The sequence below is a fragment of the Protopterus annectens genome, chromosome 3.part0 (genome assembly GCF_019279795.1).
Source record: "Protopterus annectens isolate FY-2018-M chromosome 3.part0, PAN1.0, whole genome shotgun sequence".
NCBI classification, from domain to species: Eukaryota; Metazoa; Chordata; order Ceratodontiformes; family Protopteridae; genus Protopterus; species Protopterus annectens.
In genome coordinates, this window is record NC_056731.1 from 13,493,753 (window position 1) to 13,519,828 (window position 26,076).

Consider the following 26,076-nt stretch of genomic DNA (forward strand, 5'->3'; position numbering starts at 1 on the left):
ATATATATATACATATACACAGACACACAGATATATATATATATATATATATATATATATATATTAATATATATACATACAAAAACATGCACACACAAAAAAAATGCCATATAGAAAAGGAAGAAAAGAAAAATAAACGGAATAATATATTTATTTACCAAATCTCTTTGGAGGAATGCCTTGCTTTCCAAGCTTATTAAGCATAACACTACTTTACTTTCCTTCGTCATCACTCCTTCTTCTGGCCTTCATGCAGTGTAGGACAATTGCTTCTTTGTGTTCACTTAACCTCTACTTAGATGGACCCCCCCCCCTAATATTCAAAAGAGAAATAGAGAATGACGAGCAATTCACATTTCTCACCACTACCTTAGAGAGTTACAGAATGGCTTGACTGCTGAAAATGTTCCAAGGAACCAGTAATCACAGCATATGATTCTTCACTCCCTCAAAAAATCCCACAATGCATCATGCTCTTCTCTAAGTGAAGACCCAAATTTTCATCTTCAGGAAAATTTATTTTCTTTGCACTTTAGTATCAAATGTCTAGCCTCAGTATTTTGGTATATAGTACTATTCCCCCACTAAGTGATCATGTCAAAAATGTGACTTTGCTTTTCTTACTTAGGAAATGGCTTTATATTCACAGTCATACCTTATTAGAAACTAGACTAGCAATATTTGTAGATAGCACTTTATGGTGTCAAATTACAGTTCATCTGAGTGGGAGTATACCTTTCACATTGTTTCTTAATGTGTACACTGCACGATACCTACGTATTTATTTTGAAAACAGACTTTTTGTTAATTTTTCCATACCTTGGATATTTCAGCTCTCTTCCATGCCTCAGAAAAGGCTGAACTCACAGGAGTTACAGTCTGGCAGATCTGTCCATTTGCTTGAGCTGTATCTGCAAAGAAAACAGTGAAAGATAGGTTTAAAATATTTTTATACATTTTTATCACAAGTACATTCTGGAAATCCTGACTGTTAGCAGCACAGCTGAAATATTGAGTAATGTATCATGAAAGAGTTAATATCCACTAACCCTGGGCTTGATTCTTAAAAATAATCATTTTAGCTTCACTGACATGGAAGGTTAAAGCTCTATGACCCAGGTGACCTAAGTATGACTAGTGTTTCATGTAGTCGCTGGTGATGGCACAAAGGGGGAGAAGGAATGAGGAGGACTAGCTTGCCTTTCTTTAGATGAGGAGTGAGGGCATGTGTTCAGGCCACATTTTTGGTGGTAGAATCCTTAGTATAGGCAGGGGAATCATTCTCTGGGGCCTGATTATAGGACGGGCAGGGCTGCTTGATCATGTCATATGTAGAGGCATCATAAAGACCTAATGCAAACCAGCCCCTGCCAATAATCTCATGTACCTGGATGGTAGAAATTACAGCAAAAATCACATGCTTCACTGACGATGGCTCCTGCTCCCAAGTTAGCTTAACTTTTACCCCAGAGAACAAATGGACTTTTAGACCCTCACCCTGGGGAACAAATATGCTCATTCAGTGTGGCTAGGAGGGATGAGACAGATGGTAAGAAAGAGGTCTGAGGTCACAAACAAAAAAGAAATGATGACGTTTGCAACATGTGGCAAACAACTGAAACACTGAGTGCTTCTGTAACAACATAAACATGCAGTAGGCCTTCCATAAGGTTGCAAAACAAATGATAACAATTTTTCCCAAGAAACACATAGTACAAGACACTGTGACCAAAGATGGAGTCTAAAATGAAGTCCAATGAAAAATCACAAAATGACTCCAATACTCCACCTAATGAACTTTAATGAAGCATAAAATATCATTAAATAAAATAACAGAAAACTTTTGAAACCAGTTCTTCCTTGGTTATACATGTTTAAAGTATAAAAAGAGCAACTTAAAAACTCTCATGTAATTTGAGCAATCAGCTAATTAACCACCTAATATAAATGAATTAATATAAACATTCTTTTGCTTCTAATCCTTTGTATCCTTTAACTCAGCCCAAAAAATCAAATCACTCTTACAAAAATACCAAAGGCATGTACTAAGGAACATGTATAAAATAATGAAAAGTCACAAGTCTTCTCTTTTCTGTTTTAATACTTGCTTAATAGTAACAGCAACATTTAAACTAGGATAATTTCCAGCTGTAAAATAATTTACCCATTTATATTCAGCAAGCTCAATATTACAGCAATAACCCACAGCTGGGTGTGGGCAATGCTGGATTTACCCACGGTTGGCGTGGTTTGGTCACAATGGTGAAGCCCGAGTGACCAAACAAAGCCAAACGTGGGTAAATCCAGCATTACTCACACCCAGCCGTGGGTTATTGCTATTATGCAATTATGTTAGTTTTGTGTTGTGTTATGTATGTGCTGTTGTTATTTAGGTTTTTGTTTACTTTACTTTGTATTCTTCCACTTTTTGTGAGATAAAATAATCCACACTTTGACTTAGTCAGCCACAGCCCCTCTGTTTTGTCTTGAACTTCTGAGAATTATATTGTAAACAATAGGAGGTGACGTTGTATAAAAACAAATGTGTTTTTTTTTCAGATATTCATTTTCCTCTCACCATAGGCATAGCTCTCAACCTTCCATCCGCAAAATGAGGAACACTAGCCCATATAATGTGGAACAAATGGGCAAAATGTGGAAAACATACTAACAGCTCACTAACAAGTTTAAGTAGGAAGGTCATAGAATGGTTAAAATATGCTGGTTTTACTTATAAAAAAATGTTTTGATGAATTAAAATATTATTTTCTGTTTACCATGAATATCAGTTAAAAAATTAGGTACTTTTCCTTTATGGGGCCAACACCATAAACACTATAAATGTGGGTACCGCTCACAATAAAATACAAAGCAGACTTTCAAAAAGCATGACAATCACACATTTCTTAATTACGAGCTAAACGTAGAAAGGCGGAATAGAGCACAAAGTACAGGGGCGCATCTGTAAAAATCCGACTCCGCAGTATTTTAACCACGAAGTAACACAAACAAAACATTGTCAAACAACCACCCCGGAATTAGAACAATGACCTTCACTTTTATTTGGTATTGATCAGTACCTCCAAATCATAATTATTATTTAATAAAAAAATGCACCCTTCCTCATACAAAAGCTCTACCTCCCTGCATAAAGAAAGAGATGAGTGTTGCTTCATCATATGGTAGGCCTGAGATCCTATACTTAACGTTGTTTTTCCCTTTTGGTACAGAAGATTTAGGTACTTCTGCCACTACATGTCATTACGTGTTTCTAAGTAGGGGGCGTGGTTACAGAAGGAGTTTTTCGGGCATTGAGGAAATGCAACGATCAAAATCCAAAGTTACCACACAAGACAGTAAGGTTCTTTTTATATGTTTGTTTACTAGAATTTTTGAAGTTTCTTGTTGTCAGCCAAATAAACCTGTTAATAGCTGCCCATGGTGGATTGTTGTCAAAAATTAATATTGCAAAGAATACATCTGATATTTTCACAAAAAGTGGTGCAGCTCCATTGGGGCAATACCATAAATGCAGTTTCGTTTACTTGAAATTGTTGCTGCGGCATTCTTTAGCAGCCGGACTTCTTAGGTTACTTTGGATTTACAATGTGCATGCTGGTTGGATTGGCCAATTAGCGTGTACGTTTCTCGTATTTTGGGAGATGACATTGTATAATTAATAATACATCACCCCCTCTCTTACCTATAAAAATTCTTTGAATAACTCAAACTAAAATCATGTGTAGAATCTTTCTAATTAGTATGTTTATAAAGTGCATTTGTGCTAATCTTTCCCATCTTATGTCTGACAGCTGTTCACTCTCTTACCTATAAAAATTCTTTGAATAACTCAAACTAAAATCATGTGTAGAATCTTTCTAATTAGTATGTTTATAAAGTGCATTTGTGCTAATCTTTCCCATCTTATGTCTGACAGCTGTTCATATATCCTGTTTTTTTAACTTTCCATTATTTTTACAAACATAAAAGCAATTGCATTTGTTACATGTCGCTAAGGAATTAATATTACAAGTTGCAAAGCATAAAAACTCCAATCTTTTTCCTGTCACTTGGTAAATACAGTCTTTATCCTTACATATGGTTCTATAAAAAGTGCAATTATAACATGGAACTCTTCCTTTAGACATTATACTAATTTCTTTACTTTTATTATTAATATATTGCCTATTCCTTGTAACATAGCTGTTATCTTAAATTATTTTTTCTTAAGCACAAATTTAGGATACATACCAAACAACTGTTTAAAGCTCAGGAACTGAATTAATAACTTGCCAATTATTTTGTATAGTGTTTCATACATTCTATTATATTTCATAATGTATCTAATATTTTCATTATGACATACTTTATTTGAATTATAGCTATCCATACTTAAATCAGAGAAGTAAGGTGCACCTATTTATTACACTGTAAAACAACCTTCTCCCTGTTACCTAATAATAAATCCTCCTCATAATTTCTGAGTTGAAAAGATTTAGTCATGCCATCTATTGCTTTCAAGAACTCCTTATCATTCATATGATGCCTACTAGCATGTAGGAATTGACTCCTAACCACACTATTATATCTGGGATGCAGACTTCTAAAGTGTAAATATGTATTTGCCTGACTTTCCTTGTTAAGGCATTTGCTAATATAATGTTTTCATATTAGGAAGAAATGCATGTTTATGAAAATAACATCTACAGTGAATATGTATGTCTATTATAAAAGCTTATTGTTTGACATATTTTTAGTACGGAGAGGAACTGAAGATTTGTTATATGTTTTTTGACCTAACTACATACTGCTACTAGTTTTTTAAACATTAAAATTCAATTTCTCGGCTCATACTACAACTTTTTTAGATGTGCTTATTACTATTCATGAAGGTGTATTTAATACTTCCTTTTAACAAGGAAGTTCAGGCAAATAAATATTTACACTTTAGAAGTCTGTATCCCAGATATACATGTAACAGAAAAGGTTGGTTTACAATTAATAAAATAGGTGCACCTTACCTTACTCTGATTTAAGTATGGATATATTTCATTCAGATAAAGTATGTCATAATGAAAATATTAGATATATTATGAAATATAAAAGAAGGCTCTATCAAGTAAGAAACATTATATAAAATAACTGGTCCATTTTTAATTCAGTTCCTGAGCTTAGTTATTTGGTCTGTATCTTAAATATGTGTTTTAAGAATGAAATATACTTGAAACAACAGCTGTTTTATAAGGAAATTGGTCAATGTAGTAATAGTAAAAATAAACAAACTAGATTAGCAAAAATGCACTTTATAAACATATTACTGACTACAATTTTACACATGATTTTAGTTTTAGAATTATTCATTTTTTTTTAAAGTAAGAGAATGGTGATGTATTAAAAATACTGAACTGATGAATATAAATGGATAAAGTATTTTTTGAATGGGAATTACCCTGATTTACATGCTGCTGTTACTATTACACTAGTATTAAAACAGAAAAGAGAGCAATTGTGAATTTTCATTATTTTATGCATGTACCTTAATACATGAGGCTCTCCAGTTCGATTCACGGCTGGAGTGCCTTCCGTGCGGAGTCTGCATGTCCTCCCCATGGTCGACTGAATTAAAAAACATACAGGTAGGTGCATGCATGTGTGGGTGTGCCTTCTTTGAAGGATGGGCACTGGGCTGGCAACTCAACACCGTAAAAATTCACTGCCAATAATTAGTGGACCGGAGGTCCGCCGTGGTGACCCCAACCGGGAAAAGCTGAAAGACCTTCTTAATACATGTTTTTTATATTTCTTTAAGAATGTTTTGACATGCTGGGATGCATTAAAGGATATAAAGGATTAGAAGTAAAAGAATGTTTATATGAATTAATTTATCTTTAAGTTGTTTTTATACTTTGAAATGTATAACTGAGGAAGAGCCGGACTTGAAAGCATTGTGTTATTTTATTTTAATGCTATTTTATGCCTCATTAAAGTTCATTAGCTAGTATACAGGAGTCTTTTTTGTTAATTCCCCTACACAGTCTGCTGACCATCAAAACCTTTCTCAGGCAATCAACTCATTTGTTCCCTTCCACGGGCAAGAGCTGACAGAGAGTTCAACTCTGAGGCAGCCACTGAGGGTTGTTCAAGGTGTCTGCTTTCTCCCCAGTCTTGACATACACATACACACACACAGAGGAGTTGGGAGGAGTGTGCAGTCAGCACTCTGCTGAGGATGCCTCCCTCACTTCCACAAGGATCATGTCCTTCAAGCAACCCTGCTCCTCCCATCATGTGTGGTTGTACCTCTGGATTCCACCAAGAAGTTTACACTGCTCTCTGTGCCTCTGGGTGCATGCAACCTCCCCTCTCTGTACAGGAGAGGCAAGTGGCAATAACCCCAAACTTCTTCTCCCTCTCTCCCTGGCACCTCCAGTGCTGAGGTCATTAATTAAACAGAATTGCCTAGGTCACAGTCAGGGCTCCATCCCTGTGCGCCAGAGACCAAGGCCAGAACATGCATTACTTTTAATAAAACCGATAGTAAATAATGTTATATAAGTTGTAAAGAATGCCGAGTAATGTACTGAAGTAATATCCAAAAAGACAATATTCTCTTCTCTGATGTTTATTATCTTGAAATATGGATGCACTGAAAGTTAAGTGGTACACAGTGTAGAGATACTTAGACACATCAGAGGGGACTACAATATTACTAAAGTAAAAAAAGGAAAACATTTATTTAATTTAAAAAAATGCCACTATATGCACGGTTTGAGTTCATCCAAAACAACTCTCATTCCTTAATGTTCACTCGGGTTTCCTCAGGCATAATTATTGGCACACACACTCCCTCCATTTACTATCACACACACACACCATGATCCAATTGTAAACAGCTCACTGATATATTGTGTAATATCTCAATCAGCCCTCATTGAAGTGCTACTTCCACCTTCTCAGAGTGGCAAGGGGACTTGCAATCTCTGTTGGTGTTTTCATCTAAAATATGGGTTGTTTGCAGAGTGAAACTGACTTTTTTCTGTGGAAACTGGAATGCTACACATGTTACTCCAAGTCCAGAAATGGAAAAGTTGACTGTTTTAGTAAAATGTATATACATATTTTTAATAACAGTTCTGTCTTTTGAGGACCTGCAGATCAGTAGCCAGTAACACAAGTTGTTCCTGGCCAGAATTCATCAACAAAATCATCCATCATTAATATGGAGAAATTCCTGCTTTACTGCACTACCAGTATGGAGAGGAAAGGTAACCACATAGGGCAGAAAAGCTGTTATGAGTAAAGGATGATGTATGACTTCATTGTGCAAATGCCCACTCATCACTGACACAGTATATGCACTAATAAGCTTCCTGAAAAGATGGAAATGCACTCTTCTTCGGACAGCAGAATGCTGCCCTTTGTGATGTCCAGTGCATGTGATCAAGGAAACCACAAAAACACAGCAAAATAATATCTTATGACCTTCCACGTGAATCACAGACCCAGGATTCAGAAAGAAACCCACTGCTGGTGGTAGGAGCTGCAATAAAAAAGGTCTGTTTACACAATGCATAGATGTGCAAGTCAAAGACATGTAAGCCACAATGAGGAAAGACCACATTATCAACTAATTTGCATGTTTATCAATTGCTCGTAACTATCACGAGTGCAAATCTGCACTTTCCTGTGGTAGTTAACACTGGCGGTCCATGCATCTCATTGGCACAGAGACTCCCTTCATTCTCTCTTTCACACACATTCACACACACACACGCAGACACACACACTCCCACACTACATACCTCTTACTTGTCTCTGAGTTGTCTGAACATCCCCAATGTCTCTCTGTATGTTTATGTCACTGATCTGGTAAATCATGGATTCTTATAGTCAGTCAATAATGCCAGACATTACAGTTTCATTCTTCCTAGTGTTCATAAAGGGCAACTTTATACTATACCTTTTTGAGCTATTAACTATTTGAATCCACATTATAATTTCAATATCATCTCTAGTGTTGTCTGGTGTTCCTACCAGCTTTGTACTGAAGCCACCCTCCACAAGGACACAGACACACACATTCCTGTCATGTCTGTGCCCATGATTTTACAGGACACTCATGCTGTTGTCTCTTAAAAGTGCCCTGTCTCTCATAACTCGAACTGTTGTAGTCACTGAATAATTGCAGAGACAAGAGTTTCATACTTCTTAACATCTAAAAAGCAAAACAAAACAAAAACAAACCGTGCAGCACTAATGTATTAGTTATGCAGCAGGTTAGTGCTGCTGCTTTCTGTGTCAGGGGTGCAGAGATCAACCCCCATTAATTTACTTTTTTTCAACACTTAGGCATAACTTTTCAATATCCCTGCTGTCTAGTGATGGCACAGATGACCAATACTTTCTGTGTGAAGTGGTACAGTACTGGGTTTGAATAATTTTTAGTGCCTTTACGGCATGCTATATGCGGGTCTATATTACATATTCAAATGCTTAAATGTTCAAATCGCTAAAGACTGAACTTTAGTGACCGAACATTTCAATGTTCGAATATAAATAAAAATGGAAAAAAAAATTGGAAAAAAAAAACTAAAGGGTGTAAGCAGGGGGGTAAGCCCCTGTGCACACCCACACCCCCCACTATTTAAATATACCAACTCCAAGATTGCACTACAGTGTAGGGAATGGGAAATTTTCCATTTCCGAACTGTAGCGCACTGAAGTGTGATCTCGGAGTTGGTATATTTAAATAGCCCCCTGCTTAAATCCTTGCCTTTTTCTTTTTTAATATTATTTTTTTACATATTTGAACATTTGAATGTTCGATCACTAAAGGTCGATCTTTAGCGATTCTAACATTTAAGCATTCGAATATGTAATATAGACCCGCTATATGCAATATCCCCAGAGTCTAGTGTGACCCCCCCCCATATCCATGTATTTTTTAAGTGCCATTAAAGCACAATGTTAAGAGTTATCCCTAACGTTTTGTGTTCCCCCGACCCATATCTTTTTTAAGTTCCACTGAGGCATGATGTAAAAGTTATCCCTGGTGTCTAGTGTCTCTTCTAGTTAGTCTAGGTGAGTGTGGAGATATGATAATAGCCCACCTCCCACCACAAAAACCTACCCCATCTCCTAACTAACCCCCCCCCCCCTGCGACCTCCCTGGCAGGCACAAACTCACACATACACTTGCATATGCAATCCCACACACACACACACACACACACACACACACACACACACACACACACACACACACACACACACACACACACTAATACTACCTGTCCACTAAACTTCCTGACCATTACCTCTACCAAGATGGGCGAAAAGGAGCTTTTGGCCGTGTTCATGAGCACAGGTGGCTGTGAGTGGGCATGTTAATTTATGCAGCTGAGCGATTCTCTAAATCACCAAGAATCACACAGCTGCATAAATGTCTTACCACAGGCAGTTTTGAGGGACAGCACATAGATGATTAGCATATGCCTCACCCCCAGAATGCTAAAGTTTAGCATGACCACAGGGACAGACAACCATGGTGCTGCATATTTATGTGCTAAAACACTGTAGTAGGACTGTCTCTGAATACAAAATATTTATCTTGCATAAGCCTCAGTAAACATTTCTGATTTGTCTCCAGAGTCTGATGACAGATAATTGCCACTTGGGAGTACATAGGTCTGAACATTTCCCGTCTTCTATAAAACTGGCAAATCCTAATCATCAAAAGTGTATTTTTTTTTTCCCATCAAGCATAAGAATTGGCTTATGTCTGTTTCTATCAGTTACTGAAAATGCCTATGATGCTATGGCTTCTTCAAGAAGGCTGCATTTTTTCACTTATTAACTATGTAAACCTACTGGACACATCCCACTTTTCAGGGGTGACATGCGAGCACTGTTTGTGGAAGTATTTTGTTCAGAGTCACCTGATAAGCAGATGCTGACAGTCTCAACACCTGATTACAGGATGAAGCTCATTTGCTACAGTGCCAGTCATCCACCCATCTTTCCATTAAAAAAAATGCTTTAATTTCCCTAAGCCTTACAACATGTACTTTCAAACAGAATAAGATACTCATTATGCAAACAGAAGTAATTTTGTAAATTATCTACAACTCTGATAATGTAGTGTAAATGTCATCCAATTCAGTGTTGTAGATGAGAACACTATACAGCAACAGGATGCTTGAAGCAAAGACAAAAAACACAAACTACGGACCCATCAGCCTGAGAATTGTGTTCAAATTTCAGTTAGTAATTTTACAGATTATCCTGGTTCACTAACATTTATACATTCTGTAAACTGTATGTGATGGTTGCTGAGCATGTGTTTGAAATGGGTTTTCTGCTAATCTAATGGAAGTGGTAACTGAATGCAAACTGACTGGTAAGGTGGTAATGTACATGCATGCCTTATATTGTAATATCTTGCTTTAAGACTTAGAAAAGCCCAGCAGCTTTTTGGGAGATCTGAGTTTTTTTCATTATTTGTACTATTTCAATGGCGAAGATAAATGTCCAGATTGACTTTTGCATAAAGACCTGTAAGTAAACCCATGTTGGTAAAATTACAGATTTTGTTTTCAATTTACAAAATTATTTCTTATTTTCTAACAGTGATATTTCCTGTACCTGCCAGTAATCTACCTGTCTTCTTTGCTGCTTTGCCACAACTGCCTCCTTAGCTCAAGATTACCCTTTATCTTTCTGGTATAAGCCTTGTTGTATCTCTGTCTAATCAGCAGAAAGGCATACTTTTCCTTTTACATCTTCTTTAATGGTACATGTATATAGATATTAAAAAAGGCTGGTTCCCTCACTGAGCTGTGCGGTAGCTAATGGAAACTCTCCTTTCATCTGAGTGAACTCATTTACTTTGCTCCTGTGCTGTTTTCTCTGTGTTGTACCCATGGTACCTATATGAATCACTTCAATACCAATTTGTTGAGCAACTTTACTGTGCGGTACTGGCCTTTCTGAAATACAAGAAAGACATCACTACAGCCCTTTCTGCTTTACTACTCTTTACTAGTCAGATAACTGTATTATTTCTTTCAAATACACAGAGTGCTAAATTATAAGATGATGATAGTGTAACGGAGGGCCTCCACCATTCAGCAATGCTATACTGATCTTGATACTAAATCTCAGCTCTGTCCCTTGTACAGATGCACAAAGTGGGAACAAAATACCCCCGCCATACTCAACACTATGCCAGTGCTGCAAGTGTTAGGGATACCTGCTGTGCCAAGACCAAATACATTTTACCAACAGACTCAGTAACTGAACTCCATTACCTGTATCTGGTACATTCTGATGACCACTCAGCTCACTCTGTCAAGAACACCTAAAGCATGACAATGCAACTATCTCATACATGCAGTATTAGGGCTGGAATTACAGTGTTGGCATACTGTGTCTGTATGCTACAAAACTGCTCAAGCATTTAAAAAAATTATGTTTGGAGTACTCCATGATGTCTGAAGATGGTCATCACCACCACAGATTCATAAATTCATAGGTACTTCTGAGGTTATTGATGTGCAAGGATCTTAAGACCCCTAGCCTTACATTTCCATGCAGTTTTTAGCCCTTATATTTTGTATACAAATAAACCGGAGATGGGCTGAACAAGGATATGTTGGGATGTTTACATGTTGCTAAAATGGGTCTGAATTTGCAGTTACCCATCCATTCATCCAAATTTAACTTAACTAGAGTAACAGAAATACTTTGCTTTTTGTGGAGTGGGAGATGGTTCCACAGATGTGGTACTCTCTATGATACACACCTATCCCTCCAACATACTTTGTTTTGCAAAAGAGTTTGAGATCTTTATAATACCATTGGACTTGCAAATGTGTAATAAGGCTGACCAAATAGGGTCTGTTGAAGTTCTATACACAAGGCACAGGTCACCTCTCTGTAGCTTGTATGATACTGGGAAGAGGAACAAGACTTTGAGATGGTCTGCATAGTTTTTACAATTTAGGCCCCTGATTTTTTTTTTTTTTTTTTTTTGTGTTAGTTAGTATTCTTGTCATTCCAGTTGTGACATGTATCTGGAAAGGTACATGCCAAGAAAAGCATTATACACAATGATCAGCCCAATGGCTACAAATCATAATAAAACAATTACATCCCTAGATCTGGACACAGTACCTTTAGATATAAGCTGTGCAATGAGAACTTCCTTACAACAGTTTATACATGGCAATCAAAGGACAGTTCATTGCTGGCATAGGTTCCCAGATCCCTAACTATGGAATCAGTTTTCAGGGATGTGCTGTCACAATGTGACAGTTGCAAGGGGAGTCATGCTTGCTGAAGAATGCAATTATAGACTTCTTTGCATTTAGGTTTAGTCCATGGTTTTGATATCAGCTATTTGTTGGGGACAGACCCTCTGGTGTCAGTCATCTGCAGACTTGGTCAGCCACAAACACTTGACATTATTTTTAACTTCCGAGAAGTAATGTCAAATAAGACTGGGAGAGTTTATCTACAATACCTGAGTGCAGGATACTGTCAAAATGCCTTTGCAAAGTCTAGATATGCACTGTGCATTGTTTTACATTTATCAATTGCTTCAGTAAGTTGTTTGAAGATGTTGACTAAGTTAAGTGGTTAGGACCTGCCTTTGATGAAGCTGACCTTGACTGGGCTGTGTGTATGGAAGTTAACTATATCCTTATTAATTCTATAATTATCCCTTCCATAGCAGTACAGATGAGGCTAGTCTGGCTTATGTGTCGATTATTATCCAGGTCTGCTAAAGCCTCATCTTTGTGCAAACTAATGACTGTTGCTGTCCTCCACTCATCCAGTATGAAGCCTGTTTTGAGGATGATACTGAATAGCTTTTGCAGGGGATCAGACAGGCCATATTTCAGGTTGACCAGTAGGCAGCCTGGTATGTTATCTGGTCACATAGACGCAGTGTTCTGTGCCTTAGATATTGCCTTGATCATCATCAAAACTACACTATTTTCTACATGGGGTCAAGGTGTTGCATCAACTGTTGCCATCTTTGATTCAGTGACACACTTACTTTCCTTGATGGTCATGCCTGACTGTCACAGGTCTTCTCTCATTCAATCAATCCATTTCTTTACTGGATACTTGTTTCCTCGTACCATCTTCCTCTTTCTCATAAAAAGTTTCTTCACCAGATTGTCTTTCCTGCACTTGTGCCTGAACCACCATAATCTGTTCTTTTTGACCTTTTTTACAATTGGAGTTACTTTGGCATCTAAAACTGATGTCCTCATTTCTTTGTCTGTCCCATAGTATGCATCCCACCACCTGTCTCAGGCACTTCATCTCCATCACCTCTAGTTTCTTCTACTGGTCTGCCTTCAGGTTTCCGTACCATACAATAGTACTGACTGGTTGCTTTGTTTTGTATACCTTACTTTTCAGAATCTTTGGCATTCTTCTATCATACACCACCCACTACCCCCGACACTCTGCCAGGTGGCTGCAGCCCCTCTGATTCTAGCTTTGACCTCCTCATTCAGGCTTACATTCTCCTCAACCACCCTTTTCAGATACTTGAAGCTGTAAACCTTTTCCACTATTTTCGCTTGTATCTTAATTTTCATCCGCTTCTGATTTCCCCCATTTGTTGCTGTAACAACCGTCTTATCTATATTGTTTCATCGCATGTGCCTAAAGTTTTACATTCCATTCCCCTATAATTTGCTGAAGTTCTTGTTTGAATTCTACTTGTTATGCCACAATGTCTGCATACAACAACTTTCTTGATCTGTCCCCTCTGGCCTGTTTGCTAATGTAGTCCATCACCAGTATAAACAGCAGTGGCCTCAGAGGTGAACCCTGAGGCAAACACACTTCCACTGTGAACCCTCTGTGAATCAGAAAATTGTTTGTACTTGTGTCATTTGGTCTTTGTCTTTGTACACAGCCTGCACTAACTCTACCAATGTTTCTGGGACTTCAACCCATCACAGGAATGCCCAAATCAGCTTTCTTGGGACCTTACTATATGCTTTCTTGGAGTCTGGGAATGCCCAGTTGTAATCTTTCTTTATTTCTAGCTTCTTCTCAACTATCGGTCTCACTGCAAACATTGGGTCTGTTGTGCTACATCCTGATCAAAATCCAAATTGTTCATCTTCTATCTTAAATTCTGCTAGTTTGTGTATTTGTTTATCAGTCACACTCTCACTTTCATGTAGCATGACAGGAGTTTGATACCTCTGTACTACCCATGTTCATTAATGTTCCCTTTGTTCTTGTACACTGGCACTAGAATGCTTATTCTCCAGTCATGTGGGAAACTCCTTTCTCTAGATTCCACTGTATCAGTACCCTCTGGAACTATCTTTCCCCCGACTCACCCAATATTTTGATCATATCTGCAGTGATCTCATCTGAGGTTTCCCTGATTTCATTTTCCTTAGTGCTGTTCTTACTTCTTCTAGGGTGGGCTCTTCTTTCTCCATTGAAGGCTGTCATGAGCATTACAGATTCTGTGGGGTTTTCTTCATTCAGAAACTGCTGCAAGTACTTTTTCATCTGCCTTTGATATCCTGTGAGATGGTGAGCAGGTTGCTGTTGGCATCCCTTATGAGAGGTGACTGATGGCTACCTTTTTAATCTTTCTGTCTTTGTCTTGCAACCTGATAGACTGTCTTTCTCTCATCTGCTAAATCACCAGAAGCTGGTGGAGTGCCTTTGATGCTCTGCTCTTTGCTATTGAGACTACTCTCTTAGCTTGTTGGCCAACCAGTATTCCATCTTAATCTGGTATGTCTTTTCTATCACTTTACTTTACGATAACTTCCTGGACATCTGAATTCCACCCCCAGCTTTACTTATGTACCTTATTTCTGTACCTGTTCTATAGTCCTCATGCATGCTGTTTTGAAATGCTGTCATTCTTCTCCACCTATTTGTTCTTCTTCCTGAGGTGCTATAACCATGAGTATTTTCTTGAACTCTTGTGCTTTCTCTCCAGTCATCTTCCAGGTCTTCAGCCTAGTTGCTGTTGACATTAGAGCCTTCTCTGATGACTGCTTGCAGCTGATTGTGGCTACCAGTTGTTTAGGCTGTGGGCCAACTGTTTCAATGGGAAAGAATTTTCAATCTCTGACTCCACTCCAATGCCCTTTCCTCACTAGGAGGAGGTCTACCGGAGTTGCATGATGGCCATTCTTGTATGTGATCTTGTTATTCTCTCTTTTGTTGAACCATATGTTGGCCACCATCAAACCATTTGCCAGATAGAAATCCAGAATGGCCTCTCCTTAGTTATTACTGTTGCCCACCCACGTGGATCCAAGCAGCTTTCATATATTACTCTATCTGTCCCAATATGACCACTCAGAACCTCCATTATCAATACCAACTGATGATGTCCTGCTTTATCTAGTAGGTCCTGCAATTGTGGCCTGATTTCACTCTTTTCCTTACTATCAGAGTCCTGCTCTGGGGGCTATGCTGAAATTATGGATACTGTCCTATCCTTACACTTGAGTCTGATTGCCATGAGTCTATCACTAATTCTGATGACATCCCTCACTGTCTTCTGAAAACTCTCCCTCACCACAGTTCCCATACCATTTCTAGTTTGTCCTCCCAAGTAATAAACTCCGGATTTCAACCCAAGTGGCTTTACTACACTGTCCTTCCATTTTGTTTCCTGGACACACTGGATGCCCAACCTCTTCATTATCATCATGTCACCTACTTCCAAGCTGTGTCCTGTCAGTGAACATACACAGACTGTAACAATACTTACTTCATGTTTGGCTTATTGATTTGTTTGACATACAGCTTTCACTCATGACAGTTATCCAGGGAATCCAAGCTGGGCAACTGCCCACCGTCTGGCCAATAACCTACTGGTTGCTGGGTTGTACTGAAGGCACACACTAGCCAATAGAGGCACAGAGACTCCTCCCCACCACTAGCATGAGTCCCTGGCATTGGTTGGGTCCTCAACTCACTTATCACTGGTAAACACAATGCCCATTTTTGGCAGTAAAGAGCACTGGACTGAGTTAAAGGAATGTACTGCTTCTAGAAAACAAGAATGTCGACCAATAATGTAACTTACTTTCTAAGGATGCTGACAGTGCTGAGAAACTGTACCCCAAATCAGGAAGGATTTCATGCATTAAGCTTACACAAATGCAAATATTTCATGAGTTATAAAACAAACTTCTGGACCCTTACATTCTTGTCAGCTGATGGAGAACATTATTACAAAATCTTGAATTGTACTAATATTCTCTCCTCCACTGTAGATGCACTGTCATACTTAAACTTATCTAAAGCTTTAAAATAAAGAAGCAAAATAAATAAATAAAAATCCAGGGGAGTGATGTCTGAGACCACAGAGAGCACCTTTGAGGTAGAAAAATGCTAGTTCTGATCATCAGGGGATCCACGTATTGTGGCATTAATCAATCTTCTATCTTGGAGGAGCAGGTTGAAATCCTCACATTAATGCTGTGCCAGGCTTCCAAAAAGTAATGTCATGCCAGTGGACAATCCTTGTTCCTTGTAGTAAGGTTAAATCTACATCATGCTTGTTGGGTACTTATAAAACAGTATAACACTTCCGTACAGTATTAATGAATGCTGACCCACATAAGCTTAACTCTCACTTAACTGCTGCAAACAAATTCAGACTATAATTCTCTATCATCACAGATTCACTAATACTAATCCTGTCCAAACATACTCATCAGCCTTCAGTTGGAAATTCTCTGCCAAGTCAAAAGACACTTGTACAATATGGAGACTACTACTACATTAAATCAAGCACCATGGTTGGCTATCAGTATACAGGCAGCTATACTACAGTGAGAAACTACAATAACTAAAATATAGCCATTACATATTAATACATGACAAAGTAGCAAACACAGTGAGGCTTAAAATGTCAAATTACAATTTTACATTTACGGGTAGGAGAAATGAGAGAGAGGAGGTGTGGGAGATACGAGTAGAAACCAGAGATTAGGAGAGGAAATGTGAACATCTGTTGGGGTATACACAGAGAAGGAAGGTTGTAGTTATGTTAAGGTAAATTAAGTCTGTAGTGAGTATGAGCTGGCATTTTGCTGGGGGAAAAACTTGTAATGGGGTAAGCAGAGACAGCAGAAGTGGCAGTAAAGGCAAAGGGATAGAAGACAGTAGGAAATGTACATTGAGAATTTGCATTGTTAAGGTATGTAGGGGTAATGTATCTGTGGAAGGGCCAAGGCAGAGACAAGTGTTTTAGTGTTGTTTTAACAAGTTTTTTTATCTGAATAGGTTGGTCTGTTATCTGATGGTGGTAGGGATGGAATTGCAGATTTTGGTGACATAATTTGAGTACAAGGACAGACCAGCAGTGCTGTGGGTTTTAGTTATGATTAATATGGACTTGATGGAGCTTACTGATTTGTACAGGGCTGTACAGTTGCACTAAGGCTTGGTGTGCATGACAGTTTCCATAGTTTTGTGTGTTATTATTAAGTGAATAGGTTTCAAGGGTAGTTTGGAGAGGTTTGTTTGTTTTGACTGCTTCCAACAAAATAAAAGTTGTGTAAGATGTGGCATAGGCTCAAATGGATATGACAAAAAACAGCTGTATAAAAGACCAACCTGCCGAACAGTATATACATGTAGCATAAAAGCTGGAACTAAACATTTAACAAAAAAGTAGTTATACATAAAAGGTGGTAATAACAATCATATGAGAAAATTATACTTTCTGTAATGTCTTTCAACGAAGGTCTTGCAGATAAATATAAAAAAGAAAGAGCAGTGAACTATATTAAAAAATGTAGAGTGCAAATGGTTAAGTTACAAGAGACACACCTGGAAAGAACTGAACATTTGAATTTGATAATGAAAGGTTTTCAGGATGGTTATTCAGCAGAGTATCTGGGGCAAAGGAAAAGAGAAATACTTATATTAATTGCTAGAGGAGCTCCAATAGTGATAGAAGAGGAAAAAAATATAATAATGGAAGATACATAGTACTAAGGGGGTACTGGCAATTGAGGAGGATTATGCTGGCATGCATTTAAATCCCACCTAAAACTGCTATAATGGAGCTTAAGAAAATTCTGGGAGAAATAATCAGCTTTCAAGAAGGAATATTACTTACAGGTGGAGACTGGAACTTGGTTTGCAACAGTGAAGATGTGTCTGGGGGCCTAGAAGGGAAAATACAACAAAAGAGGGTAGGCTGTTGAAGAAATTTATGAAAATGTTTAGCATGGAAGATGTGAATTTATATTTGCAGTTCGGACTGAATTTACATATTATTCTCCAAGATACAAAAACTGGGCTAGGCTAGACAGAATTTATATCTGACAAGAACATGTGCATTTAATTGAAGGTCTTGAAATGCGCCCAGTAACCATTTCAGATCATGCACCAACAATAACGAAAATAAAAACGCAAGGTAATAAAATAAAAATGAGACATTGGCGCTTTCCCACCTATAGGCTGAAAAGAGAGGAATTAAAGGAATGGGTTTTGGAATTAATTCAGGAGCTACTAAAGAAGATAGAAATTTCTTCTGAAAATATAGCTAGGGAGTGGGATAAAATTAAAGTGGAGTTTAAAACTAGGATGGAAATAAAGAAAGGCAGATATGGTTAAGAAGTAACAGATTATTTGGAGGGACTGACAAATGTTAAAGTATTGCAAAATAGGGAGCATCTCTCTCAGAACAAGAAAAGGAGCAACTGCAGAATGCTAAAGAGAAAATAAGGGATTACCTTGATAATATGCATGAGTTTAGAAAGATTGCTGTTAAATAACTGTTTTTTGACAATTCTAGAGCAGAAAAACTTTTAGCACGATTCAGGCAACAGAAAGTGGAAAGGGCCATCACCAAGCTTAGAGCGCCTATAACAAGGAAGATGATAAGAGATCCTGTAGAATATTATGGAAATGTTATGAAAGTTTGTATAAAGCAGAGAAACATGGAAATCAAGAAAAGGTACAAATGGAAATGTTTATGGAAGAATTAAATATGCCAATGTCAGAGGTAGATGAGGCTCAATTACTAACGATAGGACAGGAAGAGATGAAATAAAAATGGCTATGTATAATCAATCTACAGGAATGTCTCCAGGAATAAATGGTATTCCTATGGAAGTTTGGAACTAGGAGGAAAAAAACTGCTAAATGATCTGGAAGGTTTTGCTTAACAGTATTTTAAGAGGAAAAGTACCAGCATCCTGGAAGAAAGTGGTGGTAACAGTAATACCTAAAGAGAGTAATGATCCATCGGATCCAGCTTCATACAGGCCCATTTCAAAACTAAACCATGATTATAAAGTGTTTATTTCTGTAATGGCTAAAAGAATGGCAAAAGTGATACGGAAATTGATAGATATGGATCAGTGTGGTTTTGTGGAGGGGAGACAAACATTTGACAATATTAACAAAACACTGATGATCCAGAAGGAAACAGAATGTAAGAAAATACCACTGTTATTGGTGGGAATTGATGAAGAGAAAGCATTTGACAGAGTAGACTGGGACTTCATGAGCAGGGCAATGGAAACATTTGTTTTCCCTGGTTGGTTATAAGGTTGATTAGGACTATATATGAGGGACCGGATGTGAAAATTAAAGTGGGTGGAGTCCTCTCTGATAACTTCTGCTTGAGTAGTGGAACCAGGCAGGGTTGTCCTCCCCTTGTTGTTTACATTATATTTAGAAGCATTGGCAAAGAAAATAAGGAACTCAGAAATTCTAGGATACAATTGGTATGGTAGTCAAGAAAAGCTGGCTCTATTTGCAGATGATATTATTTTATACATTACAAACACAGAAAGGGACATTACAGTGTTATGGAACATTTTAAGACAGTTTCAAATCTTCTAGGGATAAAAAAATTAATGAAGCTAAAACAAAGGCAATAGCAGGAAATGATGTGCTCACACAAATTGGTCCAACAATATCCATACTTATGGGGACATGATAAAATGAAGTATTTAGGAGTATGGATTAGAAATGACATTGTTGTGGCAGCTAAGGATATGCGGGAAAAGACTAACCAGAAGATAATATAAAAACTGAGAAACTGGAAGCTTTGTTACATGGATATGGATACTAAGATACAAGCAATTAAAATGTTTTTAGTCCCTTTAGTCTTATACACAGATCAAACATATTTTTATCAATCGGAGAAGTTGTGGATAGCAATTAAAAAAGAGTTGAAGGATTTTATCTGGGAAGAGATGACAGCAAGGGTCAAGTGGGATAAGCTGATTCTTCCAATATAACAAGGCAGACTATGATTACTCAAGTTTGAGGGGGTATTTTAGCGCAACACAGTTAAGGCTCTTATACATAGCACAAGCAGAAAACTATAATTCATGGTGGAAAAGAATGATGATGATGATGATACAGGGAGGAAGCTCAAGAAATAAGGAGAGATTAGGATTTTGGATGCAGACTCTTAAGGAGAACAACAAAAGTCACAGAGTATTACATTCATAAAATAGCAAGAAGCATTCTAAGAATTAAATCAGCACGAGAATGGAGAAAAGAAATTCTGCCAATAGAGGAGACTTGGTTAGGGATACAGATAATAGGCAAGAGGGGGCTGGATTTATTGGAGAAAACTGGCAAAGGAACCAAGATATTGGGAGCAAATAACTAGAAAGGGAAAGGTAATAAAATGGGAAGAGGCCAATAATTTATTTGGACTGCAGGTTAGAGATTGCCTTCCCTATCAAAGACTGCTATCAGAGTATAGGCAAAGAGAAAGAAATAGGGGGGGCCTAAATGAAACACCAGCACTGGTAGAGTTTTTAATAGAATCAACATCTGAAGCTGTTGTTAAAAAAGGAATAATTAGTACAGCATGTGACAACTCACCACTGGACCAGTAATCAAGGATCCTCAATCCTCATCACTGACACCAGTGGGGGACGTACACTGGGAGGATGACAAGTACACACACAATATTAACAGATGCAGCTCTCTGCATCAAGTGAAATTTCTATTAAGAGCACACAGAGACCACAGTTAGTCCAGGGCTGGTTTCTCCCTCTTTCTGCAGATCCCCAGTAAGACTCACCACTGGCACAGCTATAGAGTTGAGATCTCAGCTGAGTGGCCAAGCCAAGACCTCCAACACCCTCTCTGTGCAAATAGTGATTCGTGTCCCTGCCCAAGTAGCTAACACACACACACTTTCAGGTTTGATTTACACACACACACACACACACATATATATATATATATATATATATATATATATATATATATATATATATATACACACACACACCTGGGAAAGGCTGGCACAGGTTTACCATCTATGCCCTCTTTTGCCCAGACTATAAGGTAGTTATCACAGCCACCTCCTTATCAGCTACTTTAAGGCCCTTAACAAAGGGTATCCAATCTTACTGTGTAATATTAATATTAATACAAATGAATGGTAGTTTGACCAGGAGCAATGCTATTAGGAGTGGCCCACACAGTATCACCAAATAAATATGCAAGTACTCTCAAAACTTAAACATCTCTACACAGTTCACCCACAATGAAAGGTTTAAATATACTTAATAATAAATAATAAAAGAACAAGAAAATACTCAGTATATATTCACAGTGGCACCAGAGTTTAAAATCACAGGAAATATGTAAAACAACATTGCAGGATAGTTTCAGATAAAGAAAAATACCTAAACTAAGCTTTGCTATATCCCTGACTATATCCCAGAGAATTGTACTGTTCCCTAGAAACTTACTTCATCAGAGCAAGGCAGATGCGGTGAATGGTTATTGTCATTGTCAGGTCCAAGACAGAATAGAGAATGCCCTGTCTCTCTAAGAGTTCTCAAATTAATATCTCAAATATTACTGCTGGGATAACTTGCAGAATGACATCATTTCTTGTCATCTGACTCTATCCCAGGTGAAACACCCACTGCTGGAAGCTGACAGTATTTAGCATCTACTTGTGAAAATAGAGACCTCAGATCTTTGGCAGATGCTGGAAGTCATAAAGCAATTCCATTCCTCTGCATTTCAATACTAGTAATTAGTTCACTCTGAAGACAATACAGGAAGCTTCTCAGCACAACTTTGTGTCAAGCTGCATTGAAAACTGAAAGATACCATATTTTATTGCACAGCCATAAAGTAATTTACTTTCAGTTATTTTTCTGAAGTTAGCCTCCTGTGTTCCAGATTCCACTGTTAAAATATGTACATTTAAACAGTTGCAATAGTGCATGTACATTTCTGTTCTTTTCCAGTAGGGCACACTGTGGATCCATTTTACACTTTTCAACACACGTCTGTACAAGCCAGTTTGATATACACATGACATACAGTTCTAATACATTTGTAACACAAGCATCTTATATAGATCATGTTGATATTTACAAATGACATATAACTATTTATAAAATTCCAGATAGCTGTGCTGGCAGTATCTCCCTTTGTCACACAGCATATAAATATTGCATGATAATTATAAGAATCAATCAGAGGAGCTTAAAGAGGATTGGGAAGAGAGATTGGATAAGCAATTTACAAAGAGACAATGGGGGATATTTGTATATCTTCAAAATATGCTACAAAGTCTAGAAGATTTAGGATATTTGCCTGGAAGTGTTTAGCTAGATATTTTTATAGCCCAAGTAGACTGAAAATATTTTTTTCTCAGGTGAATAGCAAATGTTTGAGGTGTGATGGGCAAAAGAGGTGGCTGGGAACATATTTTTTAGGAGTGTAATGAGCTGGCAGACTTTAAGGATTCCATGCAGACCGCTCTGTCGAAAATACTGGGTGAGTGGATTGGATTGACTGGGGTGAAATTTTTTTGAGCTATGATATAGAATTGGAATTACCTACACATAGCAAAGCCTTGCTGAGTCTAATTATGGTGCCAAAAAAGCAATTACTAGAAAATGGAAATCAAAGTCTAGACCAATAGTGAATATAGTAACAGAGATAAAACAATTGGAATTGGGATCTTTAGAAAAGGGAAGGAGCAAACTACATAGGAAAAAAATAAGAACTGTGGGAACAATATATGCAGAGAAGGAATGAGGTTTAAGAGGCAGGATTTGAATGAGCTATATAATGCTTAACTGACAATGACTGGATAGATTATACGTGATGTATAATGGCAACAAACTGTCAAAAACTGAAGACTCAAAACAGCAAAAGTATTCAGAAGATAAAATGCCACTCCTTTTCAATGATAAATTACTGACGTTTTTTAATGTGAGTGCTTTCGTCCACTGGCAGTGAAGGAACTGATGAAGTTCTCATTCCAATTCACAAGAATGGTGACATACACATTATCATCAGCACCCTCAGCCCACATTACACCCAATCAGCACACTCAGCCCACATTACACCCAATCAGCACACTCAGCCCACTGACAATAGTACTTGAAAACAAAACAGTACACAAGTAACTGCCTGACAATGTTAACAAGTTGGGTAGGCCATCAAAATCCCAACAAGGTTTTGCACTGGACATGGTATACATACAGCAGCTGTTCTGAAGCTTGTAGATGACACTGAATCGGATGTGCACAAAGATATTTTACTTCAGGCATTTTCCTGAATTTCTCAAGACATTCAGTCTTACTAAACCCAAGATCAAGCTTAAATGACTTATGACCTAAGCTTATGACTGTTCTGAAATGGTTCCTAAATCAGAGAGAAAACAGACTACTCATGTACTTTAATAATACCAGTCATTGTGAGGTGTTCCTCAGGGCTCTGTCCTTGATTCTCTGCTTTTCTCCCTCTCCACTGACAAAATGTCCCAACATTCATGGAATATTTAATTTATATAATATGTAATAACTTCACACTCATTTGTGGTGCAAAAACATGAGAAAAACCTGTGCTTTACAAATATAGTTAAAAAAACAGGCAACAGATACCCTTGTAGTAGGCTTACCTAAAAGAAGAAGATGATGATTTTTCGGCAGACAAAAGTTAACTATACTAGCAGGAAAAATAGTAGCATCAATGGTCATGATTAATATAATTCTAGTCCTAAACAATTAAAAAAAACTCATGGAAATATCTACATATCACTTTATACAGGGCACTGACTTTCAAATGACCCATTCACTCAGTTGTGAAAGAAACAAATTGTAAATCAAGAAATATAAGCAAAATTAAACTCCCCTCCGTTATAGATAAATCTGGATGTCATGTTAACACAATGTTTTATTACCAGCACAGTTTTACTTCAAAATATTTATGTAACAGTCACTGTGGTCATTTAAACTCGCTCCTAAAACTTGATAACAGTAAGAGGTGTGCAGTGATGCAGCAGTTAGCATTGTCGCCTCACAGCAAGAGGTTCTTCAGTTCGATTCTTGGCTGGGGTGGCTTCTGTGCAGAGTCTGCATGTCCTCCCTGCATTTGGGTGGGTTTCCTGTAGGTAATCCAATTTCCTCCCACATTCTAAAGACATGCAATCTGGAGTGTTTCTCCCTGAGCCTCTGCTGAAAATGGGCTCTGCCCCAGTTGGACCTTCCTGGTAAACAAATGTCAAAATAAATAAATAAATAAATAAGATCTGCTTGCCCTATCCAGCTGGATATCCCAAGATCAAATGGCAGTATATGTGACACAGCCCCAGGTATCTTTCTGGAATAATCTTTTGCCATTATTAAGAACTGTGGAAAATGACACTGGATTCAAGACATTGCTTAAGTAATGTCTCCACTAAAGTATGACTGTGTACACTACGACTTACCAAGGTAATCTTAAAAGCATTATTCGCTGTCTTTTTTCTCTTATTTGTTTGCTCCACTTATACATTTCACTATTGCTTGAGTTTTCTTTGGGTACTCAGATTTCTCAACACCTCTCACAGACATACAGTGAACTGACATTCTTCATATTATCCATAAGAGTAAGTGTGTGTGTGTGTGTGTGTGTGTGTGTGTGTGTGTGTGTGTGTGTGTGTGTGTGTGAATGTGCTTTCTCTGATAAACCAGCACCCTGTATGTAACAGGTTTCAATGCCCTGCACCCACCTGGCCAGCATAAGCTCCAGCATCTCTGATACCATGTAAAGGAATAAACAGTTAGCTGGAAAATGGATGGCTGGATGCTGTCCTTGTCTTGAATTTTGAGTACTACTGTTACTTGGTTATATTTATTTATGTACATGTGTCTCAACTATTTATTGGCAGCTTTTCTCCTCAGGTCCCATCAGTATGTGGGCTTTACTTAGTAGGCCTAATCCAGTTAACAAAATGTAAATTAATAAATACGTTTAAGTTATACCAGTTGTGTATATTGTTCAGAATCTCAAATAAATGCTAATGAATCACACTACCAAAAACAAATGTCTGAAGCATGCAAGGGTGAAAACTTAAAAGAGTAAGCATTTTTATGGGGGCAAGCTCTGATGCACCTCCTAATGTAGGGGAGGGCCAAGCTCCCCACCCTACCCCTACTTATAAATAATTATATAGTCACACAAATATGATGAAGGGAGTAATTTCCAAAAACAAAAGAATTACAATAGCACTGGTAGTGATTTTTAATTGTAGTCATTAGTGTTTTAATATTTAGTACCTTATGACTGACACCTGACATTCAGGGAAGAGGAACTTGGAACACTGGATTGAATTCTCATCTACACAGTAAAACTGTAAAATTCTACAATTATACCTCCGCTATACAGTAAAACTGTATAATTCTACAGAAGTTGACCACATTTAATCTGCTGATTTGTGTTTCTCTGTTCCATGTATGAAGTAAAGTAGGCTATACTGCTCATGATGTGCTCTGTACTGAGAGTTAACTGCAGAACAAAATTTACAGTGTTAAAGTTCAAACTTGGGGTCAGATATTAGAGCTGTAGCTGGCTCATTTAGTGCCTGGTGCTTGTCCCTGACATAGCACCCACTTCCTTAGTCCAAGTGAAAAGAAACAAAAAAGGACTTCAGCTTTTACTGTAGAAAGCTGATTGGTACATTTGTGCCAATCAGCTTCCTATACCCAGATCCATACCCCCTCAGCTCTTCAATTGAACAGCTTAAAAAAAAACAAAAACAAAAAAAATAGTATTTCTTTT

General features: G+C 37.7%; 1 protein-coding gene across 2 annotated transcripts in view; it reads right to left on the reverse strand.

The window, feature by feature from the left end:
- Window positions 1-26,076, reverse strand: part of LOC122796236 (amyloid beta precursor protein binding family B member 1 interacting protein) — a 1,476,726-nt gene that overhangs the window by 117,373 nt on the left and 1,333,277 nt on the right. For both annotated transcript variants that reach the window (XM_044064553.1, XM_044064552.1), the window contains one exon: window positions 820-911. In XM_044064553.1, the coding sequence (XP_043920488.1) occupies window positions 820-911 (92 nt within the window). The remainder of the gene's footprint in view (window positions 1-819; window positions 912-26,076) is intronic.